The 18092-nt window shown below is 33.3% G+C and overlaps 1 protein-coding gene across 5 annotated transcripts in view; it reads left to right on the forward strand.

The window, feature by feature from the left end:
• LOC137241191 (uncharacterized) overlaps window positions 1–18092 on the forward strand; it is a 153161-nt gene that overhangs the window by 77514 nt on the left and 57555 nt on the right. For all 5 annotated transcript variants that reach the window (XM_067768515.1, XM_067768513.1, XM_067768514.1 and 2 more), the window contains one exon: window positions 1893–2168. In XM_067768515.1, coding sequence (XP_067624616.1) covers window positions 1893–2168 — 276 coding nt within the window. The remainder of the gene's footprint in view (window positions 1–1892; window positions 2169–18092) is intronic.

Here is an 18092-nt window from a genome sequence, read left to right on the forward strand (position 1 = left end):
AGGGTGAAGCGAAATTAGCTTATGGGTATAATTTGTAGCTCATAGTAGAGTTAGAGAAGTTTCTAAGAAGGAACTCTTTGGGGGCAGGTTTGCGACTTTTCTCGGCCGGTTTAGGGGTTTATCAATATCGTCCTTAAGTAGTACAGAAAGTATTTTCAAGTCACCTGGACAACCAAATGAATCCAATCTCGTGGTGACAGTAAAAAAAATATTTCCAATCGATCCAAAATAAATGTGCGGAAATGATTCTAACATAATCTCGAAATTACCCCGAAACGACCAAAACTTGTCTGGAAAAAGTATCGAGTATACAAAAAATAATACGAATATTTATTCATTAATTTTGCTTCATATGGCAAATTATACCCCAGGTTAAGAAAACATTTTTTTAAACTCGCTCCGCCCTAATATCTACAGTCACTAAAACTCAAAATTAGACATATTATATTTCCATATTTAAATTTTTGAAAAATAAAATTTTTATATAATTTTTCTATATTCCGAAATATGTAACAAAGAGCGTTTTCTTTTCTAAAACTTCAAAACTGTTTCTCCTCGCTTAGAAAAAAATTTCAATTGAAAAGCAAACACAGAAACAACTCGCTTGATTTGTTTTTGAAAAAATATTAAGCTTTAGAAAAAAAAACGGCAAAAAATTTATTTAAACTTATTAAATAAATAAAATTAAAAATGGTTTTAAAAAATTTCCGAAAAATATTGGAAGAAGTATAAACTGTTGAAACTAAACGAAAATTTGATATTGATTTAAAATTTAAAAAACGACCTTTAAATAACGTTTCTTCTACTCGGAAATATTGTGCAAAATTTAAATTCGTAAAATACAGCGATATACGCATAGAAAAAGTTTCAAAAACAAGGTTTCAAATTTTAAGTTTCCAAAAATTATTTGAAAAACGTACAAAATTGTTCACACAGAATTTTTTATTAAAATTTGATTTCAATTATATAAGCAACATTTCCTAAGCATTAATCATGATTCAACTAGTATATGGTTGGCTCATTTCTACAGCAACAACATACCTTTGTTCAGATTGTCAGATGGTGTTAGGCGAATGGAATGGAGAGTAAACATAAAACTGCAATTCTTATGTGTTGTGGGAAAATAATGCGCTAAATTAGATGCATTTACTGAAAAAATAACTGAAAGTGATGTGAAACTATTTTGTTTACAAAAAAATAAAAAAAATGACCATCACGGCAATAAATTACTGTCAATGTGTTGGTTACATTTTACGTTTGCCACCTCCTTTTGACAATCCCTATACCAGTGAAATGAAAAAATTAAAATCAACTGATGAGGTGAGCCAACCATATAATTGCACCATGGCTTTAATGAAATATATATATTTTCGTATATATTTTTTATTTTTTAACATAATACAATTATAATACTTTTTTTTTTTTTTGTATTAAAAAAAATACAAAATTAGTTTAAATTTATAATTTTTTTTTTTAAATGAAAAAAAAAAAAATTGGGAAAAGTATAAATTTTTGCAAACATAGAATTTCCGACATAAATTTGCGTTTTATTTTAAAGTTTTAACAAATTTTTTGAACTTTTATGAAAAACATTTTTTAATTAAACCAAATTGTATTTGTGGTCAGAAATAATACACAAAATTAGTTAAAATTTGTAAAATAACGAAAAAAACTGTAGTTGCAAAAAAAGTTTTAAGCAAAAGAAGAGATTTAACTTTTATGAAATTAGCTTTGGTCATATTTAACTTACCTTACTACGGTGCTTATCGAAAAAATGTAATCTGAAGAACACGAAAATAGTCACATTTTGAATTCTAGTGCCTGTTGGCAAATGCAATCACTTAAATTGAGCTACACTTATTATGAAAATGTATTATTATATTCCAAAAAAGGCATTACAGCCAAATCGGCATCAACAACATCAACTCTCACACCTACTGAAGGTTATGCGGTGGCCGCACAACCAACACCCCAACAACAAACGCAACCACTATCCGCCACATCTACATTCGGTCAACCAATCGCAGGCACTGTAACAGGAAATGGGAGTTCAGGCGCAGTAGCCAATGTCGCTGCCCCACACATACCTGAAGATCCGTTTGGCTCGGCGCCATTCAGCTTGCCGGCGGGATTGCGTGAGAAAGCCACAGCGCTGCGAAAAACTGGAGGTAAAGCATGAAATTATTTTTTCCAAAAATTGTTCCTCTCAAACTTATCCACCATTGCTGTTGTAGTACTTTTGTATGTAAACAGTGCGTACTAAATGCGCACAGTATGATGTGTATGAGTATGACAAAAGTTGCTAATTACAAGTCAAATTAGTTATCCCACCCCTAGCACTAAATTACTACCAAATTATAACTGCTACCAAATAATACAACTTTTACTACTACTAAACATCACTCTTTCTCACCAATGCTAGTTATCTCAAAAACAAAAAATGTTTTAGCTGCGGTTAAATTATTTTATTCCTCACAAACCCCTCTACTCCGTATTTACAAACGAATTCGGTAAAAATATTTAGAATAAGAAACACTATGCGTCATAGCAAAGTTATTTGGCAAAAAATGCTGCTAAGTTCCTTTCTGCTCAAAGTATTTAAATTGCATATAAAATTAAGCAAATTAACAAATTATTTTCGTCACAATGACAACAATAATTGAGCTCAAATTTGTTTGAGATCTATAAAAATTATAATTTTTATTTCAAGAATTTTTTTAAAATAAAAGTTACGATAAGGCGCAAAATGTATAATAAATTAAACGCATATTGCATTTTTAATACTGTAACGGATTTAGTGAAATTCCGCCTATTTGCAACCTTCTGCTAACGTTCGAATCACTAAACTCTTGAATAAATAACCCCAATATTCAATAATGCAAAATGGTCTTTATAAGACTTCTTTGTAAATACTTTACAATAACACTTAACTTCACAACCAATAGCGTGCTTAAATCAAACTGATTACTGACTACTCAGCTTTCGCTGCTTTTAACGAGGCAACAGAGAGTCCTCGTTCACCCATTTCTTCCAAGGTCTAGTAATTTCGTGAACTTTATGCTTGTTTACCAGCTAGCATATACACGTATATTTGTAGTTTGTATCCATATGCGTGTGTATATGTGAGTACTACTTCGGCTGATGATGACATGCGTTTGTGAGTATCTCTCTGCTACCTTGTATGTATGTGTGTACATGATGATTGATTTGTTTACGTACATACTGCTTAGTATCGGCTTAGTGATGGTAGTATCGCTTAATGATACTAATATTCGTCACAATTCAATACTATTTTTCATAAAAGGCCAATCCATATCAAATGGCTGAGTTTTTGGAATCGATGCCACCAGATTGTGTTGAATTGCGTGGTTTCAGAAATGAAACGAATGAAACTGTGAAATTCTTGAAGAGAGGACGATCTGGCTGAGTTTTCTGTACATGAATCTTCAGTTATTTCTATGTTTAGTTGTACTGAAGGATCAACAGATGCTATCCTAAATAAGTTTCTTCCTCTCCATTTCCCTCTAACTTTCATTATCTATCGCTCTCTCTCCCTTTTGTGTTCTCATTGCCTTTTTTCTCTCACCTATTTCCCTCTCCCTTTTCCCAATTTATTTTTATCCCCATTTATCTAGTTTTCTTCTTTCCTCTTTCCTTGCTCCCTCGCCCTATTTTTCTAGATTTCCTCCTCTCTTTCCGTCTACCTCCCTCCGTTTTTTCTTCCTCCCTCTCTTTCTCACTCCCACAATTGCGCAAGGTGACTGCACCGCATGAATAAATAGGAGGCAATTAACCAAAACTCCCTCGTAGAAAACATTCGGCATGAATTTTTTACTTTCCAGTGAGTTACTCGCTTCCTGGCAAACTGGTGGATATTAAGAACTTAGCTCCCTCTTCCTGTCTCTCGACATATCCACCTCTTTATCGCACATACATCTATTGTGCCTTTATCTGGTTTTAAAGAACTCAGCCAAGCCAATTGACCTCAGGAAGTGTAGTACATGGCCCTTGACTCGAGGGTTTGTGTGTGCATATGCTCTTTCCATTTTATTTAACATTTGAGTTTGGATATTTTCCTTGAAGTTTGGTTGCGTAATAAGAGGATATGATCTGCAGCCCCGTTGATAGGCCACACAATTAAAAAGTCTCATTCTATTGAGAGCGGCTTGACTGTCGCTATATACGGCAATTTTTTTATTGGATATCCAGTTTGCAGACCTATATCCAAAAATTGGCTTCTACAAAGCTGATTCTGAAACCACTGTCCTCTAATTTCTTCAGTATACAAGCAGAGCAACCATTGGTACTTATCTAATCTAGTTTTCCAGAACTTCTTTAAATTTTTTGTCGAACACTATCTGTATGAAAATATCGTTCCTTAGCAAATAAGAGATTTCGATTTTTTCTCCCAGTTCATCTTGAGATATGGTGCAAAAACCAGTAATTGTTTCCCTGAAATACAGATTAAAATGAATTTCCATTGGTTCAATTTGCCCGTAGTAGTATTTTCCAACCATTTGGCTGTTTGTCATGGAATGCGTTTGTAATTGCATGTTTACATGTGTGCGTTGTGCGTATGAGGGACGGTTTATAAATGCGTCAGCAAAAAAAATTAAACTTGTATATATATACATTAGACTGGGCTAAAAGACAACAAAACTAGTTGCAAAAGTCCGCCTCTAAATTTTAAGCTTATGTTGACAGAGTCTGGGAATTTGTTTTTGATCCCTGCAAATACAGCCGAAATTGTTTTATTGGTGTAAATTGTTTATTTATATTTGACTTTTTATTTGATGCGACATAATTTATGTCTTGAGAATCCCTATAATTCCTTTTAATGTATTTCTTCTGCTCCGAAGTCGGTTTCTTAAAGTTTTTTTCTGCTAAACCAGTTGCAGCCCACTAAAGTATGATTTCCTTTTCATCAAAATATGAAAAAAGAGCGGCGGCTGTGATGTGGTGGAAACGTGCTCTGCCTACCACATCGAAGATAGGGGGTTCAAACCCAGGGCAGAGCAACATCGAAACGTTAGAAAAAAGTGTTTCCATTAGAGTAGTGTGTGGAAACTACTACAGAATAGAGCTTACGATTTCACGAACTTGTTCGAGAAGAGATTTCTCGCGAGTCCCGCCTTCTCGCGAGATTCTCGAATCTCGAATTACTCGTAATACTCGCGAGCTTCTCGACTTTCAATTCTCGCGAGATTATCGAATCTCGAAATACTCGTAATACTCACAAGCTTCTCGACACTCAATTTAATCGATTCATTGGCTGTTTTATATACATAGAGCTTGCGATTTCTTCTGGAGCACAAGCGAAAATTTCCACAAAACCACAACTAAAAAACACCGAAATGTATAGAATACTGCCAATGCAGCGACTGAATTGAAAGGCGAGAAGATCGAGAGAATTACTAGTACTTCGAAACACGAGAATCTCGCGAGAAGTCGAGTTCTCGATTTCTCGGGTCTCGAAAATCTCGCTTGTGTTCGAGAAGAAATCGTAAGCTCTACTACAGAAGTCAAAAGGACATTAAAAAAAACTATAGAGATTTGTAAGGCAAAATTAATGACATATCAATTTTAAAAATTGGGTATCAAGTTACAACAAAAAAACAATTTCGGCTGTAAATAGGATCAAATCTATTTTTCCGAGTGCAACATGCAACTTTTTTGTTCCGTATGGTGATCAAACCAGTCTAATATACATAGGTACATGATGTGATAGTATTATTAAATTATTTAAAATTGTACAAAATTTAATTTAAGTGCTTTTTTCAAAAAATAATAGTTACTATTTAGATATAATTTAGTTGATTAATAAAAATAAAAAAAGCATCTGAACGCTCTATGGCTCTTTAATATTTTGCACAAATAAGTAAAAAAAAAAGTAAAAATCCTAAGAAAAAAATTACTAACTTATGGAATGTACATACACATGTATAAACAACGTATTATGGTGCAAGTCTAGTTTATGTTATATTTAAAAATGAATTATACTAATAAAAAAGTAGGTGTTGGATTTTAGATTACTCACAAAAACATTAATTGCATATTCTATGTAAGCACTGTATGCGTCTGTGCTAACTGTAATAAAAATGGTATGGAAGTACTTTTACACTAGCTAAATTTAAGTATCTAACTGGGTTGCGGCTCGTAATTGTGAAAATATATTTTAGTTCAGAGTATGAAAAAAAAAACTAAATAATCAGACGGAACTAATACCGAAACTAGTACAGAAACGACTTAAATGTTATTTCATGTTCGTTCTTGAAATGGCACTGTCAGTAGTTCCGAAGTTAAAATGATTCCGAAACACTATGAACAGTCTCGCAATGAACACAAAATAATCCCGAAATCGTCACGCTACAATCCGAAATTGGTTTCGATACAACACTGAAATTATATATACCGCAAAGCGTCAATATTCCCGAAGTGTTAAAAGCTGGCTCATATTGAGTACTGCAGTTTTGTTCCAATTTTGTCCCGTCATTGTCAGAATGAGCCTTAGCTCTATGTGATCTTCAAAATTCGATTAACGTTTTCTACGAACCAATTGCAAATTTCAAAGCACGATAGCTATCCATTTTTACCGATAGCTGACTTGAATTGCAAACACCAGTAGCGCCATTCACTAATTTTTTTTAACAACATTTGACAGCGGTAAATTAGCCTAAGTCCCCTTTTACACCATACAATTCTCGAATTCAAGTCTGCCGCGACATAGGCGAAGGGAGTGGGTAGAGAGGGGAAGGGCACAAACCGTCAAAGGAAGCGCATGCGTACCATCAAGTGGTTTACATTTTTTTTGCTATCTCCTCCTTTCTGCTTGTATGCCATTCATTGTTTCACACTTGCTTCCAAGAAAAATTTATAAAAAAGTAAACGCGAATGGAAAGCACAAAAGGTAACGCCAACAGAGTTGAGTTCAATAAATGTATGGTGTAAAACGGGACTAACAATAATTTTAACAATTCTGATATTAACAACATTTGTCAACCCTAAACTCAATAAAATACACCCAGCTTTTATTTTTGTTGATTTGACAACTGTTAAACATTCCGAAAAGTTGTTAAAATTTATTTACGGACTTAAACACCGAAATTATTATTATTTAGAAATAAATTTTGTGATATTTATACTCAGCGTGCTTTGCACACAGGAATCGAGATAGTTATAGACTTCCATATATCAAAATCATCACTATCGAAAAAAAATTTGATTGAGCCATGTCCGTCCGTATGTCCGTTAACACGATAACTTGAGTAAATATTGAGATATCTTCACCAAATTTGGTACACGAGCTTATCTGGACCCAGAATAGATTGGTATTGAAAATGAGCGAAATCGAATGATAATCACGCCCACTTTTTATATATATAACATTTTGGAAAACACAAAAAACCTGATTATTTAGTAAATAATACACCTAAAATGTTGAAATTTGACGTGTGGACTGATGTTGAGACTCTTGATACAAATTTGAAAAAAAAAAAAAATTTTAAATGGGCGTGACACCGCCCACTTGTGGTAAAATCAATTTTACAAATATGATTAATCATAAATCAAAAATGGTTAAACATATCGAAACAAAAATCGGTAGAGAGGTTGCCTTTACTATAAGGAATGCTTTGGAGAAAAATTAACGAAATCGGTTAAGGACCACGCCCTCTTTTATATAAAAGATTTTTAAAAGGGTCATGGACGAATAAAATAAGCTAAATCTTTGCAAAAAAGGGCTTTATGCTTTATATCAATGGTATTTCATTTCCCAAGTGGATTTATAACAATAAATAGGAAAAACTTCACATTTAAAAAAATGGGCGTGGCACCGCCCCTTTTATGACTAAGCAATTTTCTATGTTTCGGGAGCCATAACTCGAAGAAAATTAACATATCGTAACGATAGCAGAAAATATTTCTTGTAAAAATGGACGGGATCGGTTAAAGACCACGGCACCTTAGATAGAAAACAAGTTTAAAAGGGTCGTAGACTAGAATAATAAGGTACAACTTAGAAAAAATAGTTTTGAATCAATGATATTTCACTTATCAAGTTTTACTGTAAGAGGAAATGGGGAGACATTTTTCTTTTAAACGGGCGGTGCCACATGTTATGTAGAAAAGTAATTTATCTGAAATGAAATGTACAATTGAAGCTCACGCTGAGTATATAATGTTCGGTTACACCCGAACTTAGACACCTTTACTTGTTTTTTTTAAGAAAATAACATTTGAATTTGTTGCATTCAGTTTGTCGCGTAACGCAACTGCAAATAATACCAACGGAGTTCCGGAGATATTGCAGGTGCAGATATTGCTACCGATGTTTCTGAACTTTTGGAGGAAAAGTTGAAAGAATCAACTCAGTTTTTTCTCCATCTGTTCTTGTGACACCGTTCTATACATCAGGATCGCTTTAATGTAATATTTATATCTTTGTTAGACGAGAGAGAGGAAGTGTCTATGAATTTTTGTGAGTAATATTTTTAATATATCGCCCTGCTCGGGGGCCATTTATGAGGTATATTTTTTAAATGGGTGAGATATCGCGGGTAGATTCAAAATGATTATATTAAAATTTTGTGTATTCGCTAGACATGTTAACGCGAATAGCTTTGTTTTTTTTCATACTCTGATTTTATGTTCTCCCCTCATTCTTTCTCATCATTTGTTATTTAAAACTAAATCCAAAATGGTGTTTCAAGAAAAAATACCATACCCATAGAATCATGCTCAAAATTTTGCATATCATTTCTCAATATACCATAAGCATACATATCACATGAACGGTATTATATCGCACACTTAAATCTAAAAGCAGCTAATTCAAAATTCTGAAATTTTGAGATCATGCATACTTACCGACGTGTAATTTAGATTAAAATGTCTTTCTACTAATCGGCGATAAACGGCTTTGTAAAAACTAAAAACTTTGTGCTTTTTGACTTATGCTGGCTGGCAACGGAAAAAAATGCTGCTGGTAACCATAGCAACGGGCGATCGGCAGTAGTCGTGCTCAAGCGTACTTGTTATCTGCTTCGCATTGATGAAAATCAAAATTTTTAGACTCAAAACTTATAGCGTTTTCTTTTCTGGCCAAAGTGTTACGCTTTTTGTACGCTGCGCAAGAGTTGTTGTTCTATTCTAAAAAACAGGCAACGCCTTTGCGGGGTATTTCGTTCTCTTGTGAAAATTGTTGCCTGCTCGCAACGCAAAAGCGTTACACTTTTACCCTGTATAAAAGGGCGATGTGGCAGTGCAACTCTGTGAAACTCTCAATTCGCTCTTAAGTTCCACATATACTCTGTTAATATGAGTGAATATGGTGAGTTGAAATGTTCTTTGTATGCACTATAAATGTTGAACATTTTCTGGTGTAGGAGTAACTCTATTAAGGCTTTACCATTTACTTAGGCAAACATTTATGTCAGAAAAGAGAACGCTATTAGTAACACTTAACTTGACCTAGAAGTCTGATGAATTTTGATTTTCTATGTAAGTCCTAAGTGACGTTTACATTTTGAGATGCCATTTGTTTTTTCCATTTCATTTTAACATTTTGTCATACAAATTGACATTTATTGATTATGATGCCAGATTGTATGCGCTAAGTGGAGTATAAACGTGGCTAAGTTGCCAAGTTTACGCCAAGTCAAGTCAAGTCTATGCTAAGTATCAGTAATGGGCCCTTTACGCTCTAGGTGTGTGATATATGTAATTGTTTTAATAGACAATATTTGTATGGTTGATTTATGCTCATCCAATCTGCTTGTAATGATTTGATGACCCTAGTTCGGTAAAAGAAATCCTTTATAGTTATAGGAGCTTATCTTCTAAAATGGTACAAAAGTGACCGCAAATAACAGTTGTTTTCAAAATGTCAAATGCCAAATGGCAGAGAGACAGAAGAAAAGAAGTTCAGACTAAAAAGAACGGTGAACTAAGAAAAGTTTGCTTAGGAAACAAGCTCAAGGTTATATTTTCTGAAATTTGTTCTTTTTTGCGTGGCTAGAGTCGATAGTTGAACTTCTCAACAAAGTTTTTCAAATCAATTTTTTTTAGAATTTAAAGATATTTAATTCAGCTAAATTACATTCTTCCTCAAAAATCGCGCGATCTGCCAAAGCTAGTTGATAGTGGACTTTTCTTTGATTCATTTTCAGTTACATATGTATTTTAATCTTATTTGTAAAAAAATTTGGACGTATTCTTTTCAGAGAAGGGATTTAGTATTTAGGATTAAAAAAAACAGGTTCAGGAAGCCCACCTATGCGAACTTTTTTTAGTACGCTCGTAGTACTGTGAAGTTAAGAGACATTTTAATTGCCAGCTATCGACTGGAAAAATAGATGTCAAATTTAAACAACTGTTACGGTCCCTGATTGTCAATCAATCTCCAAGAAGTTTAACCAAATTTAATTTATTAAATGAAATTGTTTGAATTTTATGCTTCAAATCAAGATTCGAATCGCGCTTGTTTGCGTTGGCGAGCAGTTAAAATGTTACAACAATTTGCATTTGGCCGTAAGAAGAAATGAAAATTTAAATGAAATAAAACCAAAAACGATGTAATATAAAATTTTATTAGATAGTTCACACGAAAATAGCAAAAATTACTGAAAATTGTATCACTTACGAATTCTTTTATTAGAAATTTGTAATTATTTTTAATTGTTTTGTGCTATTTTTGTGTTCACAACTGTATATACACCTAAAAATAGCTGTCAATACTTTTTTCGCAACAAATTTTGCATGTTTTTCTTACTATTTCAAATGTGGTGGAATAAATGTAACTCCCTCTTGCTTCTTACGCGTTTCTTAATTTCGAATTTTAATTTATTTGGATACAAATTCTTTGCTGTTCTTCAAAACCAAAACCAAAATTTCAAAATTATATACAAAATTTGACCTCTTTACTTCAATCATTTATATGAATCAACAACATGCTTACAATAAAAGACACATCCGATCAATTGTTAACTAAGTTCCTTTAAAATATACACAAAATTGTTAAAGGAAAAAAAAATATTAAAAAAACTTACTAGAAGTAAAACCAATAAATTTTTCGATTACTAAAATGTTTTTAAAAAAAATAATTATAAATGTAAAAACCTGTACCTTAAATTAAACTCCACGTCAGTTGAATTGGGGCATTGAAAGTTTTTCCTTTTTTTACAAATTTTTTTTATAATTGATTTAAACCTACGAAGAAACATATTTGTTGAAATACAATAGCAGTGTTTTTTTATATGTCTACGTTTGCGCGTAAAAAAAAACGCTTATCCTCACTTAGATAATGCTTAGGAGACCCATCTAGCGGCAACTAGCTACAGAACATGTTGTACCGAAAAGCGAAGACACAAACTTCTGGTGGCCATAGTGTATTATAACATATAGCGGAATCGGTTGCGATGAATACTGGACACACACCATTTGTAGAGATGATACATAGACACATATTTCAGTTGCATCTGAGTATAATGCGTATTGAAATTTAGTAGTACTAATTTTATGCGCAGCAATTTCAGAAGAGTAGATAAAGTTTGACACTTAGCAGTCCATATAAAGTTTAAGCGTAAACGTCTATAGATGTAACAAGTAAGGAAGGCTAAGTTCGGGTGTAACCGAACATTACATACTCAGCTGAGAGCTTTGGAGACAAAATAAGGGAAAATCACCATTTAGGAAAATGAACCTAGGGTAACCCTGGAATGTGTTTGTATGACATGGGTATTAAATGGGAGGTATTAAAGAGTATTTTAAAAGGGAGTGGGCCATAGTTCTATAGGTGGCCGCCTTTGAGGTTACTCTAGAAGGTGTTTGTACGATATGGGTGGTAATGAGTATTTTAAAAGGGAGCGGGCCTTAGCTCTGTAGGTGGACGCCTTTTCGATATATCGCCATAAAGGTGGACCAGGGGTGACTCTAAAATGTGTTTGTACCATGTGTTTGTACGAACTGAGTTTTTACGAAATTAAAGGTATTAATGAGGGTTTTAAAAGGGAGTGGCCCTTAGTTCTATATGTGAAGGCGTTTTCGAGATATCGGCCAAAATGTGGACCAGGGTGACCCAGAACATCATCTGTCGGGTATCGCTAATTTATTTATATATGTAATACCACGAACAGTATTCCTGCCATGATTCCAAGGGCTTTTGATTTCGCCCTGCAAAACTTTTTCATTTTCTTCTACTTAATATGGTAGGTGTCACACCCATTTTACAAAGTTTTTTCTAAAGTCATATTTTGCGTCAAAAAACCAATCCAATCACCATGTTTCATCCCTTTTTTCGTATTTGATATAGAATTATGGCATTTTTTTCATTTTTCAAAATTTTCGATATCGAAAAAGTGGGCGTGGTCATAGTCGGATTTCGCCCATTTTTAATACGAAGATAAAGTGAGTTCAGATAAGTACGTGAACTAAGTTTAGTAAAGATATATCGATTTTTGCTCAAGTTATCGTGTTAACGGCCGAGCGGAAGGACAGACGGTCGACTGTGTATAAAAACTGAACGTGGCTTCAACCGACTTCGCCCATTTTCACAGAAAACAGTTATCGTCATAGAATCTATGCCCCTTCAAAATTTCACAAGGATTGGTAAATTTTTGTTCCACTTATGGCATTAAAAGTATTCTAGACAAATTAAATGAAAAAGGGCGGAGCCATGCCCAGTTTCAAGAACGCGCTATTGTAGTTTTGGAAAAAGTTCTGAGAACTTGTAATCTACACGAAAGGAACATAAGTTCCAACCGTCAACTTGCGTTCTCTTAACGGTCGAGACATGCCCTGCATGCCTGCAAAATATGAATAGTGTAAAAAGTGGGTTCTTAAGACAGACCTCACGGTCTTAACGTGAAAATTCCTGATTAGACAATTCTTAACCTACGGATTTTCATGTCATGGAAAGCGGTCGAGATGATGGATTCGTTATCAGACTCTACCGATGTTTTTGATTTTTTTTGTTTTTTTTTTTGTTTGTGTGATGCAGTCTTGCAATATTTATACTTGGACAAAAAGTAAAAGAAACTTGTGAAGAACTAAAAGGAATACTCTCAAGGATCTCCCAATTCAAATGATACCAAGCATATTGAACAAAATCTAAACTCACAAAACGCAAGATGTAATTTTTATTTTCAAAAGAAAAAAAAACTTTGTAAACAAAACTAAAGGCTTAATAGAAATAGAAACTTTAAATAAACGAGAGCTTAAAGAAATAGAGTATTAAAAAACGAGTCAGATTCAAAAAAAAAAAAACAGCAAAGAATGTCATTCACAAAATTTCTCATTAAGTGGGAAATTTACAAGCAATTCTTCAAAATATGTTGTAATATGTAAATAATAATAAATGTAAAGAATATATTTGTTGTAATTACGTGGCACGGTTGATAATCTCAACCCACTATTTTCAAGTATGTAGCTTTTAGAGTTGCAAGAAACAAAAAATGTTGTGCATTCTCTGCAATTATTTAGGTTAACATGTATGTATTGCAATATGTAATATGTAGTAAAAGAAAAGAGTGATGATAGCCAACAAAATGCTAACATTATTATCTACATACAGATTATAGGTACTTATGTAAATAATTAACTGAATGCAATATATATTTACTATATAAATATACATACCTACTATATATTATGAACTTAAATTATAATTATGAGAATATATTAAAAATATTAAAAATAAAAATCTGCTATTGAAATTATTGGTTGTCAATGATATAACAAGAAGCAAAAAAAAAAATCAACGGGATATTCACATAGTACATGTACAATAATCACTAACTCATAAAAACACTACTAACTCATTTATATATGTATATGTTTACATATGTACTACTTATAATATGTCTCACAATATTTGCTCCTTAAGGGCCAATTAATGGTGACTTATAACCATATAACCATAACCAGATAAAACAACTGATCGAACCTACCTTATGGAAAGCAATGTAATCGATTAATGGTTCCATACCATAACGCTAACGCCATAACCATACTATAGCCAACCAATTGGTTGGCCATATCCATAACCTAAAAATATTTGAGTTGGTGAATTTAATAACTTTTTGTGGAATGTGTTTGTAATTTTTTGCGTTTTCTTCATTTTTATGAAATTTTCACGTTTTTTGGGTTAAGGCACCATTAATCGATCACATTGGAGATGGTTATGGATATGGGTATGGTTACGACTATGGCGTTAGGTTTAAGGAAGTTTAATTAGCAAAAATTTAAACAACGTGACATCAGGATGGACAAGGCGACAGTTGTTTCGATTATACCTTGTAAATCTCTTCAAAGCCTTTTCTCCGGGAGTGGGAGTCGAACCCGCACTCCTACGATAGTTGAAGTGGTTACAAACGCATTCAGCTACGTCATGCCTTAGTTGTTGTAAAGTTTTTCCCAATTGCCTTCTTTTTTCATATTTTAATCTTTTACATATTGCATACGAAGTAGGAGTGCGGGTTCGACTCCCACTCCCGGGAGAAAAGGCTTTGAAGAGATTTACAAGGTATAATCGAAACAGCTGTCGCCTTGTCCGTCTTGATGTCACGTTGCTCAAATTTTCCCCATTAATTAAATAAATTACAAAATTAAAAATTGCTTCAAATAAATGTTTTCATACATTTAAAAAAAAGCAATATGGGCAATCCCCGATTAAATCATATAAAAATATTTTTTGTAGAGTTCGTTCTATAGGTAAAAATGCAATTTCCCCCTTTTTTCGAAGTTAGCCTGCAAACCATAAATATTGCTTTTCGCAGTCGGAATAGAACCACCCTAATAAATATATTTTTAAATTTATTGCCGCAAAGTCATGATCAAAATAAAATAGGTTTTAAATTTAGTTGCAGCTTTTCGACATATCTGCTATCTGCAAAAAAGCTACAACTAAATTTAAAGCCTATTTCAAGCTATCTGCAAAAAAGCTACAACTAAATTTAAAGCCTATTTTATTTGGACTATGCGTCATTATCTGCCAGCTACAAAAGAAAGTTGGGAGATCTGGTAACGCGACAACTCCCAAGCCATCTGAATAGAGCGGGTGCCGGTTCGGCCCTAACCTCAAAAAACGATCAATCACCCACATTTTTTTTTCTTTTTTAATTTAGTTTATCTCAATTTTTTTGAGCTACTTACGTAATAAAATATAAATTTTACTAGGGAAGATTACAATTTTTGTTAATAATATAGATCAAGAGTTGGAAAAATCAGTAAAAAGTCTCTTCGCGAGCTGTTAAATTCAGTAAGAGCCGGAAAATAGGGTCGAAATCGTAGTAACTCGATATTGAAACATAAAAATAGAATGGCAAAATGAACGCAAGTGCATATAGGCACAGTAGGAGTTACTTTTTTAAGGAAAGCTGAGCAGTCCAAAGAAATTAGGTTATAGACAAACAAGAGCAATTGCAGATTAATAACCTTGCATCCGAATTTGGTCGTAAAAATTTAGAGAAATTAAACAAAACCGAAAACATTTTCTTTCAACCCTTCTTAATGTGGCGGCAAGACCAGAATAGGATTCCAGACAGATTCCAGATTCTAGTTTTGAACGTACTAGAGAGATACAGAGTGCCTTCTTGTTATAGGGATCTCTAAAGTCTTTTGCATATCTACGAAGGAAAGCAACATCTAAATCAACAAATTCCTTGACTCAGGCAAGTTGATCATCTAATATATCGTAGAACTTGGAATTAACGCTGGAAGGCTTAAAGAAAGACATATGAAAACATATTTTAACATTAAGGTAGCGATTATTGGAATTACACCAATCAACAAATTTATTTGAGTCCTGTTGCACGAAAAATGTAAAGATCTTAAGTTAAAGCTTATTATTATAGTCTACGACCCTTTTAAACTTGTTTTATATTGTACGTTGCCGTGGTCTTTAACCGATCCCGTCCATTTTTACTAGAAATATTTTCTGCTATAAGGAAAATATGTGTACACAATTTCATTACGATATGTTAATTTTTCTTCGAGTTATGGCTCCCGAAACATAGAAAATTGCTTAGTCATAAAAGGGGCAGTGCCACACCCATTTTCAAAAATTTTTGTGTTTTCCAATTTAATGTTATAATTCAATTTAGAAAGTAAAATTCTATTGATGCAAAGCTTTTTTTCGCTACGATATAGCTTATTATTTTCGTCTACGACCCTTTTAAAAATCTTTTATACAAAAGTGGGCGTGGTCTTTAACCGATCTCGTCCATTTTTTTTTTAGAAATATTTCCTGCTATACGGAAAATTTGTGTACCCAATTTTATTACGGTCCGTTAATTTTTCTTCGAGTTATGGCTCCCGAAACAGAAAATTGCTTAGTCATAAAAGGGGCGGTGCCACGCCCACTTTTTTAATTTCAAGTTTTTTCTATTTATCGTTATAAATCCACTTGGGAAATGAAATACCATTGATATAAAGCTCTTTTTGGCAAAGATATAGCGTATTTTATTCGTCCACGACCCTTTTAAAAATCTTTTATATAAAAGTGGGCGTGGTGCTTAACCGATTTCGTTAATTTTTCTTGAAAGCATTCCTTATAGTAAAGGCAACCTCTCTGCCGAATTTTGTTACGATATGTTTAACGATTTTTGATTTATGATTAATAATATTTGTAAAATTGATTTTATCACAAGTGGGCGGTGCCACGCCCATTCTAAACAATTTTTTTTTAATTTTTATCAAGAGTATCAATAGCAGTCCACATGTCAAATTTCAACATTTTAGGTTTATTATTTACTAAATAATCAGGTTTTTGTGCTTTCGAAAATGTTTTATATATAAAAAGTGGGCGTCGTTATCATCCGATTTCGCTCATTTTCAATACCAATCTATTCTGGGCCAGATAAGCTCGTGTACCAAATTTCGTGAAGATATCTCAATATTTATTCAAGTTATCGTGTTAACGGACCGACGGACGGACAAGGCTCAATCAAATTTTTTTTCGATACTGATGATTTTGATATATGGAAGTATATATCTATCTCGATTCCTTTATACCTGTACAACCAACCGTTATCCAGTCAAAGTTAATATACTCTGTGTATAAAGTACGCTGAGTATAATATTGGAAGCAGTTTTCGATCTGCCATTCCCGTCATATAAAACTTTGACTTTAGAGCAGAGGTCGTTCGCTAGTGAAGTACTCACTTCACACAAAAATTTTTGAATATAAAGATATTGCATGCGCGAACTTCGGTGGAAAGCAGCGGAGCGTAACAAAATTCTAGTAGGTCACTTTCACCACACCAAAAACTTTAACACAATTTTTAACATAATTTAACCACAGAAATACACTGATTGGAGTTTTAGTGAGTAAAAGTTAAAATTCTGAACACATTAGCTGAATAAAAAGTGTACAAATAATTATTAAATAACAAATACAGACAGTGGTAGTTTAACAAATTCTGCTGTGGTAAGTGGTGAATGTGACCTACTAGAATTTTGTGAAGCTTGCCTCACACGACTTTTCGTCTATGCAATGTCTCTATATTATATCGTTTCTGCTTCACATATATTCCTCGTGTTCCAGTGGTACATGAACCAGATACGGATAGAGATTTAATATGCAAATGCAACAACAATGTGAACCATATGGATCACATTGTGGTTGCATTTGCATGTTAAATCTCTATCCGTATCTGGTTCATGTACCATTGGAACACGAGGATTATTAACTCTTTTTGTTTAGTAGTCACTGAACAAGCAGAGCATTATGTATAAGACAAGTGTGATATCTTAACCAGAGACGTCAAAATAACCAATAAAAACGATCACCTGATTTTTAAAATATCTACTTCCTTTTCTATCACCCGCTCAAGATAGCCGGCATGCGCCGCCATATTGAACGTCCTGTCAAAACGCTGGCAAAACCCTAAAAAGAACATCCTGTCTGGCAGTTGACGTATAAGATATCACTTGTTTTGTATACAATGAAGCAGAGTAGCAACATCAAAAACCATACTTTGCAAAACAAAAGCTCATGAGCAGAATGCTTTAACTAATTAATGATAGCAATATAAGTATTTTGTTTAAATTTTTTTGCTAGAATCGAGCAATAAAATAAGTTGTGTATAGAATATTTA

Source organism: Eurosta solidaginis, chromosome 2 (assembly GCF_040869045.1).
Source record: "Eurosta solidaginis isolate ZX-2024a chromosome 2, ASM4086904v1, whole genome shotgun sequence".
Taxonomy (NCBI): Eukaryota; Metazoa; Arthropoda; class Insecta; order Diptera; family Tephritidae; genus Eurosta; species Eurosta solidaginis.